The sequence below is a fragment of the Musca vetustissima genome, unplaced genomic scaffold (genome assembly GCF_032173495.1).
Source record: "Musca vetustissima isolate MV318-11 ecotype Yass unplaced genomic scaffold, APGP_CSIRO_Mvet_v1 utg8112, whole genome shotgun sequence".
Taxonomy (NCBI): Eukaryota; Metazoa; Arthropoda; class Insecta; order Diptera; family Muscidae; genus Musca; species Musca vetustissima.
Window position 1 is genome coordinate 33,602 of NW_026880569.1, and position 20,015 is coordinate 53,616.

The window sequence follows — 20,015 nt, forward strand, 5'->3', positions numbered from 1 at the left end:
GTTTTTTAACTGAATTCGCTGAAATTTGGTACTTTGAGTTCTTATTGGGTAGCAAATCTCTCTACCAAAAATTATAAACAAAGGTCAATTTTTTCGGATAGCCCCCATATAAGGGTACCCCCAAATTTTCGGTATTTTGAGGTTCTTGAGCGCGTTTTTTAACTGAATTCGCTGAAATTTGGTACATTGAGTTCTTATTGGGTAGCAAATATCCCTACCAAAAATTATAAATAAAGGTCCATTTTTTCGGATAGCCCCCATATAAGATTACCCCCAATTTTCGGTATTTTGGGGGTTTTGATAGCATTTTTCGACCGAATTTGCTGAAATTTGGTACTTTGTGTTCTCATTGGGTAGCAAATCTCCTTACCAAAAATTAAAAGTAAATGTCAATTTTTTCGGATAGCCCCCATATAAGGGTACCCCACATTTTCGGTATTTTCGGGTTCTTGGGCTTGTTTTATAACTGAATTCTCTGAAATTTTGTACATTGGGTTCTTATTGGGTACCAAATTACTCCACTAAAAATTATAAATATAGGTCTAGTTTTTCTGGTAGTCCCCATATAACGGTACCCCAAATTTTTGGTATTTTGGGGGTTCTGATCGTATTTTTCAACCAAATTGACTTAATTTAGTACGTCGAGTTCTTATTAGGTAGCACATCTCTACACTATAAATAGTGGTCAATTTTTTCTGGTAGCCCCCAGGTTTTGAGGTTCTTGAACCAATTTTTTTTCTGGCACAGGATATTATGTTTTTGCGCATATGTTTGTAGCAGGCAGTAGGAAACGAGACTGACACATACGACTTCTGTTAGGATTCATTTCTTGAATATACTCAAAGTGGTGAAGGGTATCATATAGTCGGCCCCGTCCGACTTTACTACTTTCCTTACTGGTTAATAATTGAACTGGTTCAATTTTTCATTATTATTAACTTCAACTTAATTACTTGATTGGTTGAGTTTGGGAAGAGAGTTTGAAAATAAACAAATGAAATGTCAATTAGTGCGACGGAACTGAACTTGTTTTATCCTCCATCGTGCTCTGCATCTTTCTTAAATCGATCTTGACTTTTGTATGGAGACTGAGTCATTGTGAATTGTCCATTTGTAGGTTGTTTATGCTTTGCTTTAATAAAATGTTAAATTACAGACGATGAGCTTGAAAAACTAGACTAGGAATGTGAACACATCAAAATTTAAGCCGGACCTTTATATGGGGACTATATCCAAAAATTGACCTATATTAAAAATTTTCTGCAAATTTCTAATCACCCTCCGGAATGTCAATTTACAACCACATCGGTGATATATGAGCAAAATTTCAAAGCTCTATTTTAAATATTGCAAAGTTTATCATGATTTCAACAGACATCAAATTGTTTTGTGGTTAGGAATATAAAATCTGTGTGGGGTCTTCAATGAATATATTATAAAAAAATTCCCGCTTATTGGTCTGTTTGACTTTTAAAAATATTCTTAAAAATCCACGCCTATTGGTCTGTTGGTTCTTGGAAAACATTTTTAAATAAAATATAAAATATCGCACATAAAAAATCTTTTGATTCTTGAAAAAGTATTGATAACCCAGTGAGATGTGCAGTATAGTCTGAGGGGGCCAACAATACTATGGTATCGTACTACCACTGAGAGCTCAGTGTCTGCGGATCTATTTTCCGAGCCTGGGTAATATTTCGTGATATTTGTACTCTCTTTTCCCATTAGTTGTTAACAGCTCCTCTGCGGTATCATATGATTCGCTAAATATTGACCTTCATTATGATGACATCCATTCGAATTAGTTGATCAGATCGTCTTCCTCATGGAAAATTTGTGATTATCGGTTTAACTGTGGCGCCTGTGGAGCGACTAAAAAACAGACAAAAATAAAAGTTCGGCCTATTTTATCCCCGAAACATCATCTGAAAAGTATCAAAAATTATAGGCATCGTCCTTGACAATAACGTCAAATTCATGCAAAATTTCCTAGACATTAGCGCTACATTTCCGTTACATTTCCATTGTGGTTATGATAATACTAAACAATATAAGAACACATAGACCCCGATAAAGTTTATTTATAAATCTGGCATCCGGGTACGTACATCAATATAATGTGTATCAATTTAAAGGCCAACCACTCCTCTGGCATATGCTATCAACTTTTCGGGTCTATATCCTTCAGACTTAAATATATACGCCATAGTATGAAAAATTTGCCATTTTTCACACAAAAGTCTGGGTTCAATTGACCCGCTAAATATTGACTGATCTTTACCAAATCAGTCATGCTTATTCCACGGTCAGACCCCTTTCACTGTGTAAAATTTCGTGATGTTGGAGTCGTTATTGTGGGCTCTAAAAACAGATACAAATAATTTTTTTTGTCCATATCATCCCCTAAAACTAACTAAATTAAATCAAAAACAATAGGGATCTTCTATGGCCAGACCTTACATGCAAAATTTCGAGACGATTGGTCCATAACCTGTATCGTGTTTTTTACACAAACCATCGTGTAAAATTTCATGACAAATTCTTGCCAGGAGAATGTGAAATTTCAAACTACATACTCTCAGGATGGAAAATTAGGTATCATCATTACGGTATTTTAGGGAATATCATATCATCATTACGGTATTTTAGGGAATTCGGGCACGTGTTTATCTAATTGATTGGAAAATCTTCCAACCGAACATCAATATTCGTTCACATTTTAGTGTAGATCCCATATAATCATACCTCCCCAATTTCGGTATTTTAATTAAGGTGGTGTAAATTTTTCAATTAAATTGGCTGAACATTTTTCTTTTGTATTCTCATTCTCAACAATTATGGATATTAACCAAAGTTTCAGGAAAGACCCAATATTATTACATATGCATTCCATTAATCGGAATTTTCACAATATCCAACCTAATTTTGCACTATTGTTACTAGTTTCAGCTGAGTTCCAACATATAGGTACCTCCTTATTTTTGTTACTTTGGGAATATAAGACACCTTTTCAATCGAATTGTCTGTGGTACAAATTATAAGCATCGACCGATCATTGGGCATAACCATCATAATGCAGACCCTGTCCCTTCATGCATCTTTTGATGGACCTAGGTGAATTTTCCAAACGAACTGGCTTTATTTTTGCATTACGAAGTGACTTTTATTTTTGCACTCCGAGGCCATGAAGGTTCTATTTTTTTTACACAACCGCCACAACCGGCCCCTGGCCTCAAATTACCACGACATTGCCTCCCATATAAAAGTCCCAAATAATTTATTATCACAACGTAGAAAATGGAATCGTGTCGGTTAACTATCTCCAAAACAAAATCCTGTATTTAGATTTAGGCAATCTAGTTCGCGGAGCGGATCGATATTGTTCGTTAATTTTTTAAAAGGGAACTAGTTCCTTAATATAGTTCCGACCCCTATATATTTCATTCCAATCTCCTCTCTTTCGTCGATCATTTTGTTTTGTCGTTCATGTTGATTCGTAGATGGATGAAAAATTAAATAAATTGAGCAAAAATAGTCTGTAGAATATTCAGGATCTACAGAACGATGAAAATAACACATTTTTAAATATTATTATTCATTTATTCATAATCGATAAGCCTATGATGGCCAATTCATACAATTCAAAATAATTTAAAACTTATACTAACTATAAACTACCCAAAACTACAATAAAACCAGTGAGCGGTGCAGTATAGTCGGACGGGGCCGACCATGCGATACCCTACACAACTCTAACTCTAACTTTCTGCAGATGTTTTTTTTTGAGCCTGGGCAATATTTCGTGATATTTGACCGATTAGAGATCAACATCACCTCTTCCTTCCTGACACTGACATATTTTCCGAATATTACAAATATTTTGCACAGCCCTTCAATTTACTTGTCCAGATTCCCTTCACCGTGGGTAGTATTGTGACGTTCGGCTTATAATTGTGGCCTATCGACTCGACAAAACACAAAAAAAAATTGTTTTCGGTCCAGTTCATTTAAAAATTATTATGTGATCTTCGCCGAAAATTATAGGTGTTGTCCTTGACCCTAGCTGCAGCTTCATGGAAGATATCAAAGCGATCAGCGCATTGTTTCCGCCCTCTAGTGTGGTAATGGGTTACTAAATAATATATGAATACGTAAGCACATATAAATATTTAAGTGTATCTCCCACATCCGAGTACATACGACAATATAATTGGTATCAATTTAAAGGCCAACCACCCCTCTTGGATTTACTATCAACTTATCGGTTCTATGTCCTGTAGGAGTATATATTTACACTATAGAATACAAATTTTGTCATGTTTCACACTAAATATTGAGAGATCTTTATTAAAACAGGCATGCTTATTCTTTGACCCGTTCCCCTTCTCCATGCAAAAATTCGCGGTGTTTAGGTCATAATTGCTGCCTCTGGAGCGACCAGAAAAACCGACAAAAATAAAGTTCAATTTCATCCCCTAAATATTAACCGATATTTACCAAAAACAATAGGGGTCTTCACTGGCCAGAACCCACCCTACATGCAAAATTTCGTGAAGATTGGTCCATAACTGCAGCCTTTTGGGGCTGCACAAAGCTATAATACCCTGACAACATAGTTGTGTGGGGTATAAATATTGGCGAGCATATGTTTAGATATTTTTAGGGTATAACAAGCTCTACCTGGCTTTTATATACTCTTCACCATCGACGCATACACGTAGATTTGGGTCGCTCCGGAATGAACTAGGTCATTGGAAATATTCCGATAAAGGAACGATAGGAACTAGTTGCAGTTGTTTAGTTCCCATAGTTAATATTGGCGAGCATATGTTTAGATATTTTTAGGGTATAACAAGCTCTACCTGGCTTTTATATACTCTTCACCATCGACGCATACACGTAGATTTGGGTCGCTCCGGAATGAACTAGGTCATTGGAAATATTCCGATAAAGGAACGATAGGAACTAGTTGCAGTTGTTTAGTTCCCATAGTTAATTTTTATGATCCCATTCCTTTTTATGATCTCGTTGATTTATTCCCATATTCTTCATTCGTTTTCCTCCATTTTTCAGACACTACCACATATTTTACTTTTTGCAAAAATTATATTATTTAAAAAGATATTCCTAAGAAAATCCATGTATATTCTGATTCTATATTTCTAAAATTTTTCAAAATATTCAAATATTTATTTATATTGAACCTTTCGTGACATCAAATCGAGTAGACCATGATTCACTTTGTGTGTAATATTGGACTGTGGCCAATAAGAATTATATTGTCAAATTCCTTTTAAAACGATTTGCTAGTTTCGTAATAAATTGAATAATTTTTTCTACACTGCTGCTTTCAATATTTTTGTTTAATATGTCGCTACCCTTCTATAGGCTTTAGTTATTTTTCTTCTTATTTCCATGACAATGAAAAATACCTTTGAGTAAGTAGTATTCTGAACCCCATTACCTGGCACGTTTCTTCATTTTTCAGAATGTATATCTACATACATACAAACATGTATAAAGTTTAAAGAAAAATAAAAACTATTTTTATGATGATTTTCAAATATTTTACCGCCTGGCGCGTGTTCTGATTTATAATTGCTGTCTGCTGAGGATTCTAAAAAAGTGAAAGTTTTTTTTTGAAACATATATTCTCATAAATTTAACACAAATCTGTACTTGTTGAAAAAATACTTTGTTTGGTCTGAGTAAAATATGATATGTTTAACAAAACAAATTAGAGCAGAAAATATTGTACACAGAATTTTGGAAAAAATACAATAAAAATAAATAGAGAAAACAACAGTATTAATAAAAATAAGTAAACACAAATTATTTAGAAAATACCGGTGAACTAATATTTTTGTTGTTGTCAAGGAATTTGTTTCTTGTATTCATTTCAGACAAATGGGACCGCCACAGTTCAAGGCCTGATTTTGTATGAATTTTCAAGGTCATTTATTTTTATTTGACGGTCATAAAAAAATACTTTTTCTAAGGACTAGGGATGACATAAACAATCATTGTTCGCGGACCACAAGCCTTACAACAAAAAATTTTTGAGAATTGTATAGATTTGCCGTTTCAATGGTGAACTTGTTTATAGGAATCTGAAAGAAAATTATCACATGCTCCTTGCTCTTACACCTTCAGTTTCTTACCAATTAGTCGGTATTCCGCAGGTTCCTGATTTCCACAATTAATGTGTCAGTACGAATTGACATGCCCAATCCAAAGGTTTTTACGATCCACTTCATCGGTTTGACAGATGGGTGATGTGAGCGATCCTTGCGTTGAGATAGAAGGTTTGACTTTCGTCTACTATTTCTTTGTAGGGACGCAACCTAATATTACGAATCAGCTTGTTCCGCTACATGCGACTTGGTTGTCTTTTTCGAGTCTGGTCACTGATCATCTGAGGCCCGCATCCTATTCACAGCCACAGGCCCGTCGAATTCGACATTGCTATTTTGAAAATACCCTTCTTCGCGTTCGCCACTATATATGTTCATTTCGATTTGCCAATTATATATTTTATCATAATATTTTTAAGAACCAAGCGCGGATTGTTTAAAACAATTATTTCAACGACTGTATTTTTACAAGCATGTATTTTTAAGAATATTTTTCAAGGACCAGGCGTTTTACAGGCGTGTATTTTTTAGGCATAAGATTCCAACCATTAACAAAACTGGTTCTTCTAAAAATGTGTTTAGAGACCATCAACCCTAAAAATGTGATTTGTAAAAACATTTGTTAATAGCCATTGCTCCTGAGGAGATAATTTCTTAGAAATTTAAATATTTTTTTCTATCAGTTTCCATGTAATTGAATGCTTCTAAAAATTATATATAGGGGATGTGTATGAATATTACACTTCGTGATGGGCATACGTGATCTCGTTCTATGCATCCGTTTTTTATTGTGACGTAAATAATTTGTTAACAGTCCCGTGTTTGGTTGGTTGTTTGGCAAGTATTCCAAGGCATATTCAATCAATGCATAGTAATTTAGGGAAACGTTATGGTTGCTAAATACGAAATATCGACGCCTCTAAAGAATAGTATGCTAAGTCTGAAAAGTGAGTTTTTCAGTAGAAGCTCTCATAGTATGGAAGTTTCTTATATCTTACGTGTCATGCTAAGTACATTTTTGCTTATAACTTTGGTTTGGATTGGCCGATGATTACCAAAATTTCAGAGAATTTAAATTAAGGACCGTAATATCTAAAAACGTAAAGAACTTTAAAACATGCTAAGTCGACTTAGCATACTATGGTTCGTAGGCGTCGATATTTGAAGTCTTCCTGCTTATAGTCCTCCAAACAGATTTTCTCTATTTTTTATTTTTTTTCATTATTCGAACCTTTACGTTTTTTTTAATAAATGCGATCTTTAAATCAAAAATTGAGGATCGATCAATAACAAATCTGAAAATATCTGCCAATCAAGGACATCGATGCACCCTCTATTAATATATGACTTAGAGGTTATCTTCAAATATAAGTCCTATGTGATTACTTAATAGTTAATGTCTAGGGAAATGCTCTTGTGAAAGACCTTTGCTATATATAGTAGCCTTGCTAAATATCTGCTAAAAAATAAAATTCTAGTAAAAAAACTTTTTCTAATAATTGCCTCCACAGATTCTTTATCTATAGACCTTTGTAATAATACATCAAGACTTTTAAAATAATATCTCAGGAATAAATACAAATTATTTCTGATATATTATTTTAATATACCTTCAGAATTTAATTAGCGTCCGAAAGTTCTTCTGGGTACTGTTAATTAGGTGATTGAAATTTAAATGAAATACGTTCATAAATTATATGTATTGACTTGATTGATATTATGAAATATTTTCATTAATTAATGTACAATATCAATACGAAGCCGATTGATAAAATACTTTCAAAATATATTAGTCTGTCAAGAAAATCAAGACATTCTGATAGTGGAACTCGCAGGCTATCTCCAAAGATCCTCTATTTATATACCTTTATAATAATTACTTTTATAATCTATAATAATAACTGAAGACGCGTAAACTAATGTCTCAAGAATGATTAATGTTCTAAATATACCTCCAGAATTTAATCAGCGTATATAATATGGGTGGCAATTCTTTTGGATAATAAATGCTATGTATTACCTTTATTAATATTATGAAATATTTCCATTGACATTACATTTATGAAATTATTAATTTAATGTAAAATATCAATACAAGATAATTTCCCCATTCAAGACCTCTGGAACGTCTACTGCCTCTAAAGATCCTATGCTTATAATGATATCTTATAAATATCTTATACACTCCTACAAGTAAATTAGCATATATAATATATCAAGGAATTTTTCTCTTTTTTGTAAAGAAATTCTATTCATGGTCATCTGCACAGTCTTCCTACATTAGAATGTATTTAAAAATCTTCATTTTAAGATATACTCGTATGACTCGATACACAAAAAGAAAAACGTTCATAACGTTGATGAAATCTTACGTTATATCAATGAACTTTGTGCATAATTTTCAACCAAATTGAACTTCAACCAATCGAACAAGGTAATTTTCCCATTGAAGACCTCTGGAATGTCTACTGCACTCAAAGATCCTATGCTTACAATGGTATCTTAAAAATGTGTTCTACACTCCTACTATAGAATATGTCTAGGAATGTTTCTTTCTTTCTACAGAAGTCCTTTCATGGTCGTATGTCCTAAAAAGACAATTGGATAGTTTTCCTCCATTAGAATGTATTTAACAAATTTTCATTTTAAAATATATGACTCCATGCCCAAAACGAAAAACGTTCTTTAACATAAATGAAACCTTGCGTTATATTAATCAACTTTGATCATAATTTTGAACCAAATATAACTTGATTATTTTCTTTATATACTCTTCATTTTCATTATCATAAATATAAAAAAAAAAATACTTTCATATATGCAACGAAACACGTTCATTAATTTAATGTATAAGATTCATTGATACAATAGGAACCTTCTTTAAAACTCGGTATTGTATTCACTGATATTAGGAATTATTATCATTAACACTAATATTAGGAAATTAAAGCAACGCACCACGTTGGGTGTTAATGAAGCCGGCCCCACGTTGGGCGCCAATGTAGCACGCTCCACTTTTGTTGTCACTGAAGTGGGCTTCACGTTGGACGTCAATAAAGCAGCTCGTGAGCGGAGCTGTTATGGCTTCATCCGAAACAACAAGATTTAAAAGAATGCTTTTACTCCTTGTTTAGGAACTACTTCCAGCTTATGATCTGAGTCCATCAAATTGGGCAAACGTGGATAATGATCTTAAGCCTTCAGTGTTCGCTAAACGAATTAGAGTCGGATAGTCCAGACTCGGAGAGTGGGGATTTTATTGAAATTTGGGTTTGCTTAAGTACTTCATGAGAAGCGATATTCTAATCTAGTATTGGTTGTATAAAAATGTAGTAATATCAGAGATGTAGTTTTTGGTACTATTTACTTATTATTATTTTTTTCAATGAAACACTTTCGTAAATGCAAAGAATCATGTGCATTGATGTTATATATTATTTTCATTAATTTTGTGCAATAGCTTCATTATTTAATGAACACTAGCATTCAACTCTAACATGATTATTCTTCTTTAATATATTCCGAATAGTTCATAAAATTTATAAAATGTTTCGTTAAAACTATGAAATGTATTCATACATTTTTTTTAGCAAAAGCTCATTTATAATATAATTTATAATATTTATTTATGTTTTTTAAAAATTGTTTTGCGTACCAAATTACAAAACACATTTCTATACATTACATAAATGAAATCCATTTTGTTCCCGTAGTAAGATTTCATTGTATTAATGAAACATTTCATTATAATAATGCAACTTGTTCATTGATTCAAAGAAACCTTACAATTTATATTTCTTCGAACTTAAAATCACTTTTTACAAATTAATATTTTTTCGAACTCAAATTTGAATTATAAATAATTATTCTGCTTTTAATTTCAAATTATATTTGCTAATATTCATTTTCTTTTTCAAATATTTACAGGAACAATGAAAAACGTAAAGAACGTTCTCGTGATGCTGCCAGATGCCGGCGGTCTCGTGAAACTGAAATTTTCACAGAATTGGCCCAAGTGCTGCCCTTGAAAAAAGAAGATGTCCAACAGCTGGATAAAGCATCAGTTATGCGTATTGCCATATCATATCTAAAAGTTCGTGATATGCTGAAAATGTGTAAGTAGATACACATAAATAAAATACATTCGGAACCTTTTAATAAAAAAATATCTCCCTTTTGCAGTTCCCAAAATCCAAGCCTTGTGTGGTGATTTAGATATATCCTACAATCAAGAAGATTCTGATAAATCCCTAGAAGACAATGAAGATGAAAATAATACTTCTTCAAATCAGACACCAGATGATTCCGAAAATGAGTCACAACAATCTCAATCGACGGATGATAATCAAGATAAATCAGAAACAACAAAGCCAACTGGCGTTGAAGACAATTTAAACGCTTCGGCTGAAGACGAATCGTCATCGTCGTCGCCCATGGAATCGACTCGTTTTATTAAACAAACCCTGGACGGGTTTCTTTTGATTTTATCCAATGATGGGGATATTACATATGTTACCGATAACATTAGCGATTATTTGGGTATATCAAAGGTAGGTGGTGATGGATATATTTCAGGGATTTTGAATTTTATTCATTCTATTTTCCTCTTTTTCAGATTGATATGCTGGGCCAACAAATCTGGGAATATGCTCATCAATGCGATCATGCTGAGCTCAAAGAAGCCTTAAATATTAAACGCAATGGTGTTGCTGATAAAATTAAAGATGAACATTTATTGGAAGAGGGTATCTCCACGGATCATCGTGATCTTTTTGTTCGTTTGAAATGCACCCTGACCAGTCGTGGTCGCAGCATTAATATTAAAAGTGCTTCTTATAAGGTAATTTTGAGGGAAAATTGATCATTAGAATAAAATTTGGCAGTGTTGATGCGTAGATTTAGCCATTAGGCGGACATTCTAAATGCAGTAGAAATCGTTTAAAACGTCGGCCTAGGGATCGGCGAAATTGCTCGCTTGTTATAAACAATCTCAAATATAGGGCAGAACTTTTCTAAGTACTCAGTCGTTATAACATATATGCCGTAGTAAATACAAAAATTTCGACTGTACCTAAAATCGATCGGAGCTTCCCTGAGAAAACCAAATACGGCTAAATGATATAATGATCCCGACCAATTTTAAGCATATCGACTGCGGGTCGAACTGTTTTTGTCTAGACTCTGACTTAAATATTTATGTTTACTCGACCCGACTCTATAGTATTACTCCATTGGGTCCCCCAATCCGACTATAATGCTTTTCTTACTCGTTTTATTTTATTGTTGAAGGTTTTCATATCGAATTTGATTCTTAGTATACTGAAGAACAAGATTGTATAAATTGCACTTTTAGATGTTAAATACACTTTTTATTCCAAACAAATTCTATTTTCAATATAGTTTGATCTGAATTTTTTTCGGGAGTCGTATGAATTTTTCCGAATCAGGCTCCAACTTCACATTAGTGTGAAATTTAGTACAGCGTTTTATTAGAAGATTAAAAAACTCTCCTGACAGCAATTTGCCTTCACATAGTCACTGTATAAAGGTACCTTACCCTCTCTACTTCGCTTGATACTCCACCAAAACATTGACACTTCAACAGCATATTTTTTAGTGACGATAATTGTTAACCGAAGAAAGTCGCTGGTTTTCTGATTATTATTTCAAGTTTATTTGAAGACTTCTGGAACAAATTGTGGAGTCACACTCAGAATTGACCCGTTCTACGCTGTTCAAGCGGAACAGTCGCCTCGTGGTCAGTTTTGCTGAAGATTAAGGCTTTCACAAACAATTTTCGTCGGATTTATGGTTCATCTTTATTTATTTCGGGCTCATTCGAAAAGATCCATGATCCCGGCACAAGGCTCGTTTTTAGACGATTCGTTGCCTTAAATCTTTAAATTAAACTTATGAAAATTAGTGTGTCATAGGTCCCATATTCAGACGTCATCAATGTTTGGTAGATATATTCAGATAAGCTGAGTTGGTTCAGATCAAATGGACCGTTTTTTGGTTTAAACCTGGTCTTAAATATAGTTCGTACCTCTTTTAGAAATAAGTTGATATCTTCATGTTCGCTACTTACATTACAATTACTCCTATGAGGTTTGTTATTACAAATGGGGTATAACTGTCTATGTTTTGGTATAAGCCCAATCGATATTTTGAAGGTTTTAGCCACGTTTTGTAACCTAAAAGACTGTAATTCGTCATATTGGGTTTTTGGAGGCTTAGCAATACCGGTCCATGTTTTGATATAGCTTCCATTTAAAGGTACAACTTACTTTTTCGAAAGCTTGATGAATACAGTTTTGTGGAGGCTAATATACATCTATGCAGAAAATTATCAATGTAGGTCCATGGCCTCCATATAAGAATCCTGTCCAATTTACGTTACTTTAAAAGTTGAAGTCTGATTTTTCAACCGAATAGCCTGTAATTAGATGAAAGTGATCATTATAGGTCCATTTTTGACATAGTCCCCATATAAAGTCCCGCGAAAGAGCACCAGTTTCTTGGTAAAGAAAATAGGTAAATTTCTGAAAAAATAAAGGGGTCCCGCTTAATTTATGCTATGTTAAAGTTCCTAGCCTAGATTTCCAACATTCGTATCTGTAATGTAGTATTACATTTAATAAGGGTATAAGAGATCCAACTAGGAGACAATTTCCAAAGACACACCATAGTTGAGGGTATAACAAGTTCGGCCGGCTCGAACTTAACTACGTTTTTACTTATTTTATAGGAAATGTTTCGTCCGAATTATTTCCTAAAAATATACAGTCTAGTACGCTGATAACGAACTTTCTTTATAGCGAACACATTTCCCGGTCCCGAAGTTTTAAGACAGATCTTTCATACAAATCATTACTTTTATAGCATTAACTTCAAGAACAGGTTTTCGAATTTGTTTTCTGATCTCTCTTCTTTGAGGATCCCACTTAAAATGTTTGAGCAATATTTTTAGAAGTACGAATTGTTCTACAAACAAATTTCTCATTCGATTTTACTAAAAAAATTAATTTCCAAAAATACAAACAATTGCTACAAATCAAGATATTAAGCTATCTCTTCATGTATAATAGGGTCGCTAACAAGTAAATAATCACCCCATGTCTCCGAACTTTGACCTGACCTTCTGGAGGTTTACACATATTTACCAATGCTTTTTTATTCCCTATTGCGAATTTGTCAAATAAAAATCCATACCTTCAAATATCTCAATATAAAAAAATGGACTTAATCCTATTTCAAAATAAACTACTCAATTTATAAGTTTCATTGGGTAGCAATTTTTTATATCAAATGTTATAATTGGTCCACTTTTTAGGGCAGCCCTCATATTACCGCTCCCAAATGTCGGGATTTTGGTCACGTTTTACAATTTACTATTTCGTATTCTCATTGGGTAGACAATCTAGACTTAAGAAGTACGTCCCCATGGATCGGTAGCCCAATTACTCGTTATTTTCGAGATTTGAGGCACGTGTTTTCAACCGTGTTTCCTGATCTATTTCTGTTATTTTGTATTGCCATGGTGGATGGTCTAAGGAGAGAAAATTTTTTTAGCCACCACGTAAAGCAAGAAGTAACTTTTGGAGTATTCAGTTCCTGTAGATCCTATTAACATTAAAAAAGGGCGCTGATGTATATCTAGATGTATTTATATACCAGTACATCTAACATTTTTGGTACTTCTGAAAAAAGTATCAAACAATTTTGGGAACGGCTGATGAGAAATGTTTTCTTGGTTTTCATTTTCATAATTTAATAGTTATTGTTAAAGTTTTATTTTTTAAATCTATCCAAATTATTTTTCATTTCCAGGTCATTCACATTACCGGCCACTTGGTGGTCAATACAAAAGGTGATCGTGTTTTGGTGGCAATGGGTAGACCCATACCCCATCCCTCCAACATTGAGGTACCATTGGGCAGCACCACTTTTTTAACCAAGCATTCATTGGATATGAAATTTGTGTATGCAGATGAAAAGTGAGTACTCACAAAATTCGATCTCAATATTCTAATTTCAAATAAAATTTATTTTCAACTTTCAGAATGTTTAATTTATTGGGTTATAAACCCGAAGATTTATTGGAGACATCATTGTTTAATTATCATCACGGCATCGATTCGGATAGTTTAATGGTGACATTTAAAAATGGTAAGTTATTTTTATTTCCAAACACAAGAATTATATACATATGTATGTAGACATAAACAAAATAATAAAAACATAATTTTGATAAATGAAAGTGACAAAAGGGAAGCAAAAAAAAAAGTTGTAATTCCCTGCAATCTAAGCTGCCACGCAGACAATAAATTATTTATGAATTCTCTTCTGAGATTTTTTCCATTCGCTTGTGTCTCTCTGATGTCTTCTGTTTTAATGTCTGTTTAAATTAAATAAATTACAAAATAATGTTTTACTAATTAGATTAATACTAGACGGTAGAATACAACGACGTACAGGAAGACTACTTAGTGGGGAAGGACATTATTGCTTCCTGTTCATTTTGTGTGTCCACCTAAGGTTTGATGCTTTGTCCAGCACCAGAGGAAAAAAGTTACAATGTTGACACTTTTTCCTCAATGTTTACTTTGTTGTCTCTCTCCTCACTTTGTTCCCTTCCTCCCTGTTTGTCTTTCCACTTTGTTGCTAATAATGTCTTCAACGAGAGCATATTAATGCAACTTAACATCAACTGACTTAAAATCATCCAGACACTGTGATTGTCTATTGTCCCATTACTATCCTTGTGCTTCCGTTCCTTCTTTCTGTCCCGATGCTTAGCTTATTGCTCATAATTAGTTTTGTCACACGCATATTTATACACCAAAGGAAATTGCATTGCTCGTTTTGGGATATATCCACGTTAATGATTGCATTACGGTGTCCATCTTTGATGATGATAGCAATGATTTTTATTTTGTTTTTGAAAGTTCGTTCATGTGTCCTTCGTATGTTTTATGTTTGAAATTTAATGAATAGTTGGGAGAAATGTAGACGGAATCAGTGGATAGGATGGGAAAACTAAAACAATTGCGTAGATTTTTATATAAGACGTAGATTTAAAAGGATTTTTTTTCAGGGCATATCTAAGACGTAGATTTTTATAGAATAGTTTCTTCAAGACCTAAGCCGTAGATTTTTATAGAATAGTTTCTTCAAGGTCTAAGCAGTAGATTTTTAAAGTATATTTTTTCAAGGATAGTTTTTACGAAACCTATCTAAAGCGTAAATTTTTAAACTATATTTTTTCTAGGCCCAATATAAGGCGTAGGCTTTTAAAATTATATTTTTAAGGATAGTTTATTTCAAGGCCTATCTAAGGCGTAGATTTTTCAAATATATTTTTTCAAGGATAGTTTTTCAAGGCCTATCTAAGCCGTATTTTTTAAAGAATACTTTTTTCAAGAAAAGAATATTTTTTTTTAAGGCCTCTCTAAGGCGTAGATTTTTAAAGAATAGTTAAAGAAAAGAATATTTTTTTTTTCAAGGCCTCTCTAAGGCGTAGATTTTTAAAGAATAGTTAAAGAAAAGAATATTTTTTTTCAAGGCCTATCTAAGGCGTAGATTTTTAAAGAATAGTTTTTTAAAGAAAATAATATTTTTTTCAAGGCCTATCTAAGGTGTAGATTTTTAAAGAATAGTTAATTTTTTTCTAGGCCTATCTAAGGCGTAGATTTTTAAAGAATAGTTTTTCAAGGCCTATCTAAAGTGCAGATTTGAGAGAATAGTTTTTTCAAACACTATCTAAGGCTTAGATTTTTAAAGAATGGTTTTTCAAGGCCTACAGTTTTTTCCTGACCTACCTTTGGCTGTTTTTAACAGTTTTTCACAGACCTATCTTTGGCGTAGATTTTTAAAGAATACTTTTTTTAAGGCCTATCTAAGGCGTAGATTTTTTTATCTATTAAGGTTAAGATTTAAGAGTATATATATTCGTGTCGATCATGTTTAGATTCGTTAAACGAAGGTACTCTAAGTAAATATACCCTCCCACCAAACTAAACGTTTTATAACACAATTATTGCACGTGTTGTCCGGATGAGTACGCTAACGGTAATAATAATCGTTTTTTTGCCTTCATGTCTAGTCCATAAAAACAAAAGTTTCTCATGCTTCTGTAGAGGCGATGTAATAAAAAATGCACAACTTCATAAATATCAAAAATGAAAATAAACTGAAAACGACCAAAGTTGCTACTCATCGTTCTGTCGGTCCGTGGACTATAAAAAAGGTAGCTAACACCTACCTTCAAACAAAACAAAAAAACAACAAGGTGTCATTAAACTATTCAAATATTACAAACAAACTGTAATAAATGCAGATAGACTACCTACAGGAAAATAAAAATAAATATATACAATAATAAAAAAATAGGGAGTAACGAGTAGGAATTCTAACACCCTTACATTTTCTGAATCCCCTCGAAGATATTTTGCGGATACAAAGACAACAAATAATTGCACGCAATATAAAAACTACTACTCTGACTACCGAACAACAACGACAACTAATCTACAATAATAATTGTAATATTGCGTTGTTCTTTTTTAAAAAAAAAAAAAAAAAAAACTACAAGACCAGTAATGAAAATATTTAGCCATTTGAAAAGCGCCATTGTCAGCAAAAATTTTCTCATTGCAAGTAATAAAATTTAATGTCAAAGGACATTTACTAGTCCTCACCACTTCGGGAAGGAGCATTTGTTCTTTCTCATTGGTCAATTTCATTTCATTACACAATGCGTTTCATTCATTGTTTGAAGAGAGGAAGGGAGACTGACAGACTGGTAATAATGACAGTGGCAATTAGTAAGGCATTCTAGAGGTAATTATAATTTAAATAGAAATTGAAGGAGGTAATGAGTGAATTGCATTTGTTAAAGTGAATCAGGGGAAGGAAGGTTTTATGTCAATGGAGTCCGAGAGAAATTTTGAGAATATAGAAGGAATTCAGACAATATACGAATTATTACCTCTATAAAATCTAAAGGCCTGTATAAGGAATAGATTTTAAAAGAATATTTTTTTCTAAGCCTATCCAAGGCGTTGTTTTTTAAAGAATAGTTTTTTCAATGCTATATGAGCCGTATATTTTTTCAAGGCCTATATAAGGCGTAGATTTTAAAAGAATAGTTTTTCTCCATCCTATCTAAGCCATCATTTTAAAGAACAGTTTTTCAAGGCCTATCTAAGCGTATTTTTTATAGAAAGTTTTTTTCAAGGCCCATCTAAGGCGTAGATTTTTAAATATTTTTAAAGCCAATATAAATATTTTCAAGGCTGAATCCGTAGATTTCATAATTTTCAAAGGCATACATTTCCTCAAAATATTTATTTTTGGAAGTAGCAATGGCTAAGATACTTACTTACTAAGCTGGCTTATGACAGAACAGTTGTTCCATAAGCCGAGCTTAAAAAATATTTCCAAGCGCGTCGGTCTTGTGCGCATCTAATCCAATTTGATAGACCATTTTCCGAGATGTTGTCTTCCACTTGATCTTTCCATCGGATTCGTGGCCTTTCCCTTCTGCGTGAACCATCAGCTGGTTCGCTTTAATATGCCTCTTGAGCTGGGGCATCCTCATCCATTCTCACAACATGACCTAGCCAACGTAGTTGCTGCAGCTCGATCCATCTGAATATGTCGATGTCCGAGAATATATGGTATAGATCATGGTTCGATGCAGATCGGCACATATATCTTCCGGAGTATTTTTCTCTCAAACACTACAAGAGCTGCCTCATCTGCTTGTCCAAGTACCCATGCTTCATATCCATACAACAGCACGGGTAGTATCAACGTCTTGTAGAGTGTGAGTTTGGTCTGGCGGGAGGTGACCTTGCTTTTGAGTTGCTTACTCAGACCATAGTAGCATCTGTTGGCCAACACTATTCTCCTCGGGATTTCAAACCTAATGTTATTAGTTTTATTTATGGCGGTACCGAAGTATTTAAAATCTTTATCTACTTCGAAGCTGTAGTTTTTAAGGGAACCCCCCCATTCTCGGGGTCAAATTTTTTTTTGATTTAATACGATTCTACGCCAATTCAAGAATGTCTCTACAAAATTTCAATTGAAAATCTCAAGAACTCTTGAAGATATAGCAGATTTATTGTGTCAGCATCAAGTGACGGCTAAAGGGCTTCTCAAACTTTAAACGCGTTTTTCTCTTTTGCGAATGGCGGGCACGATAACTCAAAAACTAATAACCCAATCGATTTCAAATTTTTACACGTTTCTCTGTGAGTGTATAGCTATCGTATGAACTAGGATAAAGCCAATCGGTGAAGATCTTCCTTATTTTTGTAACTTGGTTTTTGGTCAAAAATCGGCGATTTTCCAAAAATATTTTTTCAAAGGTCCGCCATTTTGTTAATTTTAGAGCGAAGTCAACAATCCTAGTACATACGAGAGCCAGACATGTACTCTTTCTAACACCGTTGGAATTTTCGGATTCCGATGTTCCAGTGAGGAGCTATCATGCCCGCCATCAAAAATAAGGACTTTTCTTTAATTACAAAAAACAACAACAAAACAATAACATTTTTTTTAATTATTTTTCTTCTCTTTTAAATCTTCAAATATATATGTGCAAAGTTACAAACCTTAACAAGCATTGGTATTGATTTACCAGCCCATTGTAAATCTTAAAAAATTAAAATCGAGAATGGGTGGGGTTCCCTTAAGTTCTCAGTTGGTCCAAGTCTTCTGGTCATGGAGTGTTATTTCTGTTCATGGAACCATGGAGTGTTATTTCTGTTCACCTTTGCCAGGATGTTAAACAGGTCACACGACAAACTGTCACCTTGTCTGAATCCTCGTTCGGTATTGAAGGGCTCCGAGAGGTCCTTTTCGACTATAAACGGCTGAACTTGTGCCACCTAAAATTATCCCGCATAGCCGTATTAATTTTACAGGATAGGGATAGGGAAAGTGTCGATGTGGTTTTCGTGGATTTTTTTCCAGTATTTGGCGCAATGTGAAAATCTGGTCAATGGTGGATTTGCCAGGCCTGAAGCCGCATTTTTATGGTACAATAATGTCATTGATCATTGGCTTCGTCGTTCATACAGCACGCTGGATAGGACTTTATATGCGATGGGAAGGCGACTTATTCCTCTACAGTTGGCACATATCGTCTTGTCTCCTTTTTTGTGCGAGGGACACAGGATGCTGAGGTTCCAAACATTGGCCACGCATTCCTCTAGCCAAATTGTATTAATCTGCTGGCACATGCTCCTGACCAGCATCTGACCACCGGTCTTGAATTGTTCGGCTGGTAATCCATCCGCACCTGCTGCTTTATAGTTCTTCAGACGATTAATTGCTACTCTGACCTCATCTTGACTAGGTAATAAAAAATCTATACCGTCATTTCTTATTGGCTCTGATATATCTTATTCACCGGCACTATTTGATATCAGAAGCTTTTAATACTACTCCTTCCCGATCCTCAACTCGCTATCTGTATATGTCACCAGGTATCCGTCTTCATATCTACAGGAGGATATGCCTGCACCAATGCCTTCGGGTTTAATGTTTTACTCGTTGGTAACATTTCCGGACTTCATTCTTACTCCTGTGCATCTCGATTTGCTCACGCTCACGTTTTTTTTGTTCTTTCTTCCTTTTTTCCGAAAAATACGTTTCTTTTCTCTCCTTTTCTCTCGACAATTCTCCGTCGCATTACGTGTTGCTACTGTCTGCAAGGTTGCCTATACGCTGCCTCAGTAGCATTACGATACTCCTGATCGTAGCACGGGTTTCTTGATGGTGGTTTTGGTACCCAAGGGTTGCTTTTGTTGCAGTTTGTAGGGAGTGGGTAATACATTGCCATTGTGCTTCTATACTATTATCGGGACA

At 33.9% G+C, this 20,015-nt stretch overlaps 1 protein-coding gene across 1 annotated transcript in view; it reads left to right on the forward strand.

The window, feature by feature from the left end:
* Positions 1-20,015, forward strand: part of LOC133326240 (protein similar-like) — a 111,639-nt gene that overhangs the window by 20,454 nt on the left and 71,170 nt on the right. Inside the window, exons 3-8 of the mRNA XM_061534924.1 lie at positions 10,062-10,249; positions 10,317-10,337; positions 10,401-10,684; positions 10,750-10,974; positions 13,965-14,131; positions 14,197-14,303. Coding sequence (XP_061390908.1) covers positions 10,062-10,249; positions 10,317-10,337; positions 10,401-10,684; positions 10,750-10,974; positions 13,965-14,131; positions 14,197-14,303 — 992 coding nt within the window. The remainder of the gene's footprint in view (positions 1-10,061; positions 10,250-10,316; positions 10,338-10,400; positions 10,685-10,749; positions 10,975-13,964; positions 14,132-14,196; positions 14,304-20,015) is intronic.